Raw genomic sequence first — 8,989 nt, forward strand, 5'->3', positions numbered from 1 at the left:
TAGTCCCCCCCCCGGTTCAATCCAGTGCTCCTAGCCCAGTCCCAGTCCCCCCCCAGTTCCCTCCCAGTCCCCCCCGGTTCAATCCCAGTTCAATCCCAGTTCGATCCCAGTCCTCCTAGCCCAATCCCAGTCCCTCCCAGCCCCTCCCAGCCCCCCCAGTTCCCTCCCAGTCCGCCCCGGTTCAATCCCAGTTCAGTCCCAGTCCTCCTAGCCCAGTCCCAGTCCCCCCCCAGTCCCTCCAGTCCCTCCCAGTCCCTCCCAGTCCCCCGCAGTCTCCTCCCAATCCCCACCAGTCCCCCAGTTCCATTCCAGCCCCTCCCAGTTCCCTCCCAGTTCAATCCAGCTCGATCCCAGTGCTCCGAGGGCAGTCCCAGTGCCCCGCAGCCCCGCCACAGCGCCCCCAGTTTGCCCAGTACCTGTTGTACATGGCCCAGAGCAGGGGGGCGTTGGGCGCCGCCCCCAGCCGCCGCCGGGCCTGCTGCACCGGGGGAGGGGCGGCCGCCAGCTCCTCCTGCGGCCTGCGCGTCACAGCCCCGCCCCTGCCCCGCCCCTGCCCCGCCCCTGCCCCGCCCCTGCCCCGCCCCTGCCCCGCCCCCGTGTCACAGCCCCACCCCCATGTCACAGCCCCGCCCCCGCCCCGCCCCCGCCCCTGCCCCGCCCCCGTGTCACAGCCCCGCCCCCATGTCACAGCCCCGCCCCCGCCCTGCCCCTGCCCCGCCCCCGTGTCACAGCCCCGCCCCCGCCCCTGCCCCGCCCCCACCCTGTGACCCACAAGTGACCCTCCCCCAACCCTTAACTGAGCTCCCTGACCCACAAGTGCCCCCTCCGACCACAAGTGGCCCTTGGGGCCTCCAGGTGGACTCTGGGCCCCCCAAGTGCCCCCCACAGGCCCCCCGAGTGCCCCCAGGGCCCCCCAAGTGCCCCTTGAGGGCCCCCAAAACTGACCCCCAGGACCCACAAGTGGCCCTCCCCAGACCCCAAGCGCCCCCCGGACCACAAGTGGCCCCCCACGGGACCCCCAAGTGCCCCCCCCGCCCCGACCTGCGTGAAGAGGTGCGCCAGGATGAGCTCGCTGCTGGAGGACGTCAGGCCCGACAGCTGGGGGGGCACCCGTGGGACCCACGGCGACCCACGGCGACCCACCGGCACCCACAGACACCGTAGGGACCCACCGCGACCCACAGCGACCCACAGCGACCCACAGACACCGTAGGGACCCACAGCGACCCACAGCGACCCACGGCGACCCACCGGCACCCACAGACACCCATAGACACCGTAGGGACCCACAGCGACCCACAGACACCATAGAGACCCACAGCGACCCACGGCGACCCACGGTGACCCCACAGACACCCACAGACACGGTAGGGACCCACAGCGACCCACAGACACCGTAGGGACCCACAGCGACCCACAGCGACCCACAGACACTGTAGGGACCCACCGCGACCCACAGACACCGTAGGGACCCACAGCGACCCACGGCGACCCACAGACAACCGTAGGGACCCACAGCGACCCACAGCGACCCACAGACACCGTAGGGACCCACAGCGACCGTAGGGACCCACCGCGACCCACAGCGACCCACAGACACCGTAGGGACCCACAGCGACCCACAGCGACCCACGGCGACCCACAGACACCGTAGGAACCCACAGCGACCCCACAGCGACCATAGGGACCCACCACGACCCACAGCGACCCACAGACACCGTAGGGACCCACAGCGACCCACAGCGACCGTAGGGACCCACCACGACCCACAGCGACCCACAGACACCGTAGGGACCCGCAGCGACCCACGGCGACCCACAGACACCGTAGGAACCCACAGCGACCCACAGCGACTGTAGGGACCCACAGCGACCCACAGCCGCCCACCAACACCGTAGGGACCCACAGCGACCCACAGCCACCCACAGCCACCGTAGGGACCCACAGTGACCCACGGCCGCCCACCGCCACCCACAGCGACCCACGGCGACCATAGGGACCCACAGTGAGCCACACGGGACCCCAAGCGACCCACAGCGCCACAGGGCCAGCAGCAGGGAATCCCCCCCAAACCCCGCCCCCTTCTGCCCCACCCCTCTCCCCATTGGCCCTCCCCACCCGCCGGCCCCCGCCCACCTTGTGCGCCACCCAATCCACCCAGCCCTTGGCGCGGGGGTTGATGTTGATCAGCACCAGCCCCTCCACCGCCTCGGGGTGCAGCAGCTGTGGGGCGGGGCCAGACCCATAGCGCCCCACGGCCACGCCCCCCCACCCCATAGCGACCACCCAGCCCCATAGCAACCCCCCCAGCCCCACAGCCACGCCCCCCGAGAGCCCCCAGCGACCCACAAGTGCCAAACCAAGAGACCCCACTAACCTCCTCCAGCCCCATAGCGCCCCACGGCCACGCCCCCCCACCCCATAGCGACCCCCCAGCCCCATAGCGAACCCCCTGCCCCATAGCGATGCCCCCCGACAGCCCACAACCCCCCAGCGACCCACAAGTGCCCAACCAAGAGACCCACTAACTTCCTCCAGCCCCATAGCGCCCCATCTGCCCCGTAGCGACCCCCCCCCTGCCCCATAGCGACCCCCCAGCCCCACAGCCACGCCCCCCGAGAGCCCCCAGCGATCCACAAGTACCCAACCAAGAGACCCCACTAACCTCCTCCAGCCCCATAGCGCCCCACGGCCATGCCCCCCCGCCCCATAGCGACCCCCCCAGCCCCATAGCGACCCCCCAGCTCCATAGCCGAGCCCCCAACCCCCCAGCGACCCACAAGTGCCCAGAGACCCCACTAACCTCCTCCAGCCCCATAGCGCCCCACGGCCATGCCCCCCTGCCCCATAGCGACCCCCCCAGCCCCACAGCCACGCCCCCCTGCCCCATAGCGACCCCCCCGCCCCATAGCGACCCCCCCCAGCCCCACAGCCACGCCCCCCTGCCCCATGGCGACCCCCCCAGCCCCATAGCGACCCCCCCCAGCCCCACAGAACCTCCCCCGAGATTCCCGCAGCCCCGCATTCCCCCCAAATCTGCCCCCCGCCCTGCCCCACGCCCCGCCCCACATCTCACCCCAAATTTAGCCAGGACGAAGGCGCCGGCGCCCACCCCGATGCCCACGATGCTGGCGATGCTGGGGGGGTGGGCGGGGTCAGGCCGGTGCTGACCCCGCCCCCCCGTCCCGTCCCGCTACGGGTCAGGGGCTCCCTCCCCGCCCCACAGCGCCGTGGGGCGCCCCCCCCGCCCACTCACTTGAGGTGCCGGAGGACGCAGGGGACGATTTCGGCCAGTTGCTCCAGGGAGGGGTACTGGTACCTGCGGGGGGAGGGGCGGGGGGCGGGGGGGGAGGGGCGATGGGGGGAGGGGCAAGGGGTCAATCGGGGGTCGAGGTGGGGGGAGGGCGGGCGAGGGGACCAATGAGGTGAAGCGATGGCGGTTGGGGGGGGGAGGGGTGCGTAGGGTGACGCTGCGATGTGATGGCGGTCGAGGTGGGGGGACGGGGGGGCGGGGGGTCAACTGGGGGGGGGGAGGGGTGGGGGGGGTCAACAGAGAGACGACAGGGTCAACTGGGGGTTAATGGGGGCAACTGGGAGTTAGTGGGGGGCAACTGGGGGTTAATGGGGGTCAGTGGGGTCAACTGGGGGTTAATGGGGGCAACTGGGGGTTAATGGGGGTCAACTGGGGGTTAGTGGGGGTCAACTGGGGGTTAGTGGGGGGCAACTGGGGGTTAATGGGGGTCAGTGGGGTCAACTGGGGGTTAATGGGGGCAACTGGGGGTTAATGGGGGTCAACTGGGGGTTAGTGGGGGGCAACTGGGGGTTAATGGGGGTCACGGGTCAACTGGGGGGTTAATGGGGGTCAACGGGGGGCTTATGGGGGGCAACTGGGGGTTAATGGGGGAAACTGGGGGTTAATGGGGGGCAACTGGGGGTTAATGGGGGTCAACTGGGTGTTAATGGGGGCAACTAGGGGTTACTGGGGGTCACTGGGGTTAATGGGGGTCAACTGGGGGTTAATGGGGGTTAACAGGGGTCAATGGGGGTCAACTGGGGGTTAATGGGTGCAACTGGGGGTTAATGTGGGGCAACTGGGCCTTAATGGGGGTCAACGGGGGTCAATGGGGGTCAACTGGGGGGTTAATGCGGGCAACTGGGGATTAATGGGGGTCAACGGGGGGTTAATGGGGGTCAGTGTGGTCAACTGGGGGTTAGTGGGGGCAACTGGGGGTTAATGGGGGTCAGTGGGGTCAACTGGGGGTTAATGGGGGCAACTGGGGGGTTAATGGGGGTCACTGGGATCAACTGGGGGGGTCCGTGGGGTCAACTGGGGGGGCAGTGGGGTCAACCGGGTCGTCAGAGGGGTCAACGCAGTCAACTGGGAGTCACTGGGGTCAACTGGGGGGGCAGTGGGGTCAACAGGGGGGTCAGTGGGGTCAACCTGGGGGTCACTGGGGTCAACTGGGGGGTCAGTGGAGTCAACGCAGTCAACTGGGAGTCACTGGGGTCAACTGGGGGGAGCGGAAGAGTGGAGTGCAGACGCACCCCGGGGGGTAGGGCGGGGCGCCCACCTCCATGCCGGGGGGCTCGAAGTGGACGAGCAGGAAGTGGCTGGCGACCTCCCGCATCTCGGGGTGGGCGAAGAGCGGGGCGAAGCATGAGGCGTCTGCGGGGGAGGGGCGCGGCTGAGACCGCGCCCCTCCCCCCGCCCCCAGCGCGGCGGGGCGGGGGGAGGGGCGCGGCGGGAGAGGGGGAAGGGGGCGGGACTCACGCGTGTGGCCCACGTCCGGCAGCATCAGCAGGGCGGGGCGACTGGGGCGGGGTGCGCCCTCCAGCGCCACGTGAACAGGCCCCAACGGCATCTCCAACACCGCCCCCTGCTGGCCGGGAGGACCGGACACCGGAACGGGGAGTGGTCACCGCCACACCGCCCACAGGTTCGCCCCCAAAATCTCGCGATTTCCCCCAAATTCCCACATTTTGCCCGCCAAATCCCGCATTTTTGCCCCAAATTACCCCATTTCGCACCAAAATCCCACATTTTGCCCCAAAATCTAACGACTCCCCCAAATTCCCCATTTTGCCCACCAAATCCCGCATTTTTGCCCCAAATTCCCCCATTTCACACCAAAATCCCACATTTTGCCCCCGAAATCCCAGGATTTCACCCCAAATTCCCACATTTTGCCCCCAAAATCCCCCATTCTTGCCCCAAATTCCCGCATTTCGCACCAAAATCCCATATTTTGCCCCCAGAATCCCGTGATTTCCCCCAAATTACCCTGTTTCGCCCCCCAAATCCCGCATTTTTGCCCCAAATTCCCGCATTTCACACCAAAAGCCCACATTTTGCCCGAAAATCCCGGAATTTCCCCACAAATTCCCCCGTTTTTGCCCCCCAAATCCCCCATTTTTCCCCCAAATTCCCGCATTTCGCACCAAAATCCCACATTTTGCTCCCAAAATCCTGTGATTTCCCCAAATTCCCCCATTTTGCCCCCCAAATCCCGCATTTTTGCCCCAAAATCCCACATTTTGCCCCAAATTCCCCCATTTCGCACCAAAATCCCACATTTTGCCCCCAAGTCCCAAATTTTGCCCCAAATTCCCGCATTTCGCACCAAAATCCCACATTTTGCTCCCAAAATGCTGTGATTTCCCCAAAATCCCCCATTTTGCCCCCAAAATTACACATTTTTGCCCCAAATTCCCCCATTTCGCACCAAAATTCCCCCATTTTGCCCCAAATTCCCCCATTTCACACCAAAATCCCACATTTTGCCCCCAAAATCCCGCAATTAACCCCCAAATTCCCCCATTTTGCGGCCAAAATCCCCCATTTTTGCCTCAAATTCCTGCATTTTACACCAAAATCCCACATTTTGCCCCCCAAATCCCCCATTCTTGCTCCAAATTCCCACATTTTGCACCAAAATCCCGTGATTTCCCCCAAATTCCCCCGTTTTGCCCCCAAAATCCCCCATTCTTGCCCCAAATTCCCGCATTTCGCACCAAAATCCCACATTTTGCTCCCAAAATGCTGTGATTTCCCCAAATTCCCCCATTTTGCCCCCCAAATCCCGCATTTTTGCCCCAAATTCCCCCATTTTGCACCAAAATCCCACATTGTTGCCCCAAAATCCCGCGATTTCCCCCCAAATTCCCCCGTTTCGCCCCCAAATGCCGCATTTTTGCCCAAAATTCCCCCATTTCACACCAAAATCCCACATTTTACCCCAAAATCCCGTGATTTCCCCCAAATTCCCCCATTTTGCCCCCAAATCCCCCATTCTTGCCTCAAATTCCCGCATTTCGCACCAAATTCCCCTATTTTGACCCCAAATCCCGCATTTTTGCCCCAAATTCCCCCATTTCGCACCAAAATTCCCACATTTTGCCCCAAATTCCCCCATTTCGCACCAAAATCCCACATTGTTGCCCCAAAATCCCGCGATTTCCCCAAATTCCCACATTTTGCCCCACAAATCCCACATTTTTGCCCAAAATTCCCACGTTTCACCCCAAAATCCCACATTTTGCCCTCAAAATCCCGGGATTTCACCCCAAATTCCCCAATTTTGCCCCCAAAATCCCCCTTCTTGCCTCAAATTCCCCCATTTCGCACCAAAATCCCACATTTTTCCCCCAAAACCTTGTGATTTCCCCCAAATTCCCCCAGTTTGCCCCCCAAATCCCGCATTTTTGCCCCAAATTCCCACATTTTACATCAAAATCCCACATTTTGCCCCCAAAATTTTCACATTTTGCCCCAAATTCCCCGATTTTGCACCAAAATCCCACATTGTTGCCCCAAAATCCCGTGATTTCCCCCAAATTCCCCCGTTTCGCCCCCCAAATCCCGCATTTTTGCCCCAGATTCCCACATTTCACACCAAAAGCCCACATTTTGCCCCAAATTCCCCCATTTCGCAACAAAATCCCGCATTTTGCCCCCCAAATCCCCCATTTTTGCCCCAAATTCCCCCATTTCGCACCAAAATCCCATATTTTGCTCCCAAAATGCTGTGATTTCCCCCAAATTCCCCCATTTTGCCCCCCAAATCCCCCATTTTTGCCCCAAATTTCCCCATTTCGAACCAAAATTCCCACATTTTGCCTCAAATTCCCCCATTTCGCCCCAAAATCCCACATTTTGCCCCAAAAATCGCACATTTTGCCCCCAAAATCCCACATTTTTGCCCCAAATTCCTGCATTTCGCACCAAAGTTCCCACATTTTGCACCAAATTCCCCCATTTTGCACCATAATTCCCACATTTTGCCCCAAATTCCTCCATTAAACACACCAAAATCCCACATTTTGCCCCCCAAGTCCCACATTTTTGCCCCAAATTCCCCCATTTCACACCAAAATCCCACATTTTGCCCCAAAATCCCACATTTTTGCCCCAAATGCCCCCATTTCACACCAAATTCCCCCATTTTGCCCCCCAAATCCCGTATTTTTGCCCCAAATTCCCCCATTTTTGCCCCAAATTACCCCATTTCGCACCAAAATCCCACATTTTACACCAAAATCTAACGATTCCCCCCAAATTCCCCCATTTTGCCCACCAAATCCCGCATTTTTGCCCCAAATTCCCCCATTTCACACCAAAATCCCACATTTTGCCCCCGAAATCCCAGGATTTCACCCCAAATTCCCACATTTTGCCCCCCAAATCCCCCATTCTTGCCCCAAATTCCCGCATTTCGCACCAAAATCCCATATTTTGCCCCCAGAATCCCGTGATTTCCCCCAAATTCCCCTGTTTCGCCCCCCAAATCCCGCATTTTTGCCCCAAATTCCCGCATTTCACACCAAAAGCCCACATTTTGCCCCAAAATCCCGGAATTTCCCCACAAATTCCCCCGTTTTTGCCCCCCAAATCCCCCATTTTTCCCCCAAATTCCCGCATTTCGCACCAAAATCCCACATTTTGCTCCCAAAATCCTGTGATTTCCCCAAATTCCCCCATTTTGCCCCCCAAATCCCGCATTTTTGCCCCAAAATCCCACATTTTGCCCCAAATTCCCCCATTTCGCACCAAAATCCCACATTTTGCCCCCAAATCCCAAATTTTGCCCCAAATTCCCGCATTTCGCACCAAAATCCCACATTTTGCTCCCAAAATGCTGTGATTTCCCCAAAATCCCCCATTTTGCCCCCAAAATTACACATTTTTGCCCCAAATTCCCCCATTTCGCACCAAAATTCCCCCATTTTGCCCCAAATTCCCCCATTTCACACCAAAATCCCACATTTTGCCCCCAAAATCCCGCAATTAACCCCCAAATTCCCCCATTTTGCGGCCAAAATCCCCCATTTTTGCCTCAAATTCCTGCATTTTACACCAAAATCCCACATTTTGCCCCCCAAATCCCCCATTCTTGCTCCAAATTCCCACATTTTGCACCAAAATCCCGTGATTTCCCCCAAATTCCCCCGTTTTGCCCCCAAAATCCCCCATTCTTGCCCCAAATTCCCGCATTTCGCACCAAAATCCCACATTTTGCTCCCAAAATGCTGTGATTTCCCCAAATTCCCCCATTTTGCCCCCCAAATCCCGCATTTTTGCCCCAAATTCCCCCATTTTGCACCAAAATCCCACATTGTTGCCCCAAAATCCCGCGATTTCCCCCCAAATTCCCCCGTTTCGCCCCCAAATGCCGCATTTTTGCCCAAAATTCCCCCATTTCACACCAAAATCCCACATTTTACCCCAAAATCCCGTGATTTCCCCCAAATTCCCCCATTTTGCCCCCAAATCCCCCATTCTTGCCTCAAATTCCCGCATTTCGCACCAAATTCCCCTATTTTGACCCCAAATCCCGCATTTTTGCCCCAAATTCCCCCATTTCGCACCAAAATTCCCACATTTTGCCCCAAATTCCCCCATTTCGCACCAAAAACCCACATTGTTGCCCCAAAATCCCGCGATTTCCCCAAATTCCCACATTTTGCCCCACAAATCCCACATTTTTGCCCA

The 8,989-nt window shown here is 60.1% G+C and overlaps 1 protein-coding gene across 1 annotated transcript; it reads right to left on the minus strand.

The window, feature by feature from the left end:
* Positions 1-416: 416 nt before the first annotated feature.
* Positions 417-4,873, minus strand: LOC147597470 (protein NDRG2-like; the record flags this gene model as incomplete). The annotated part of the gene is made up of 7 exons (XM_086767668.1): positions 4,772-4,873; positions 4,546-4,666; positions 3,257-3,319; positions 3,077-3,137; positions 2,137-2,223; positions 1,042-1,098; positions 417-511 (listed from the first exon to the last, which is right to left on the minus strand). Coding segments are annotated over exons 1-7 (575 nt in total), but the record flags the coding sequence as incomplete, so codon positions are not given.
* Between the last annotated feature and the right edge of the window lie 4,116 nt (positions 4,874-8,989).

The sequence above is a fragment of the Chlamydotis macqueenii genome, chromosome 26 (assembly GCF_036417535.1).
Source record: "Chlamydotis macqueenii isolate bChlMac1 chromosome 26, bChlMac1.mat, whole genome shotgun sequence".
In the NCBI taxonomy this organism is placed as follows: domain Eukaryota; kingdom Metazoa; phylum Chordata; class Aves; order Otidiformes; family Otididae; genus Chlamydotis; species Chlamydotis macqueenii.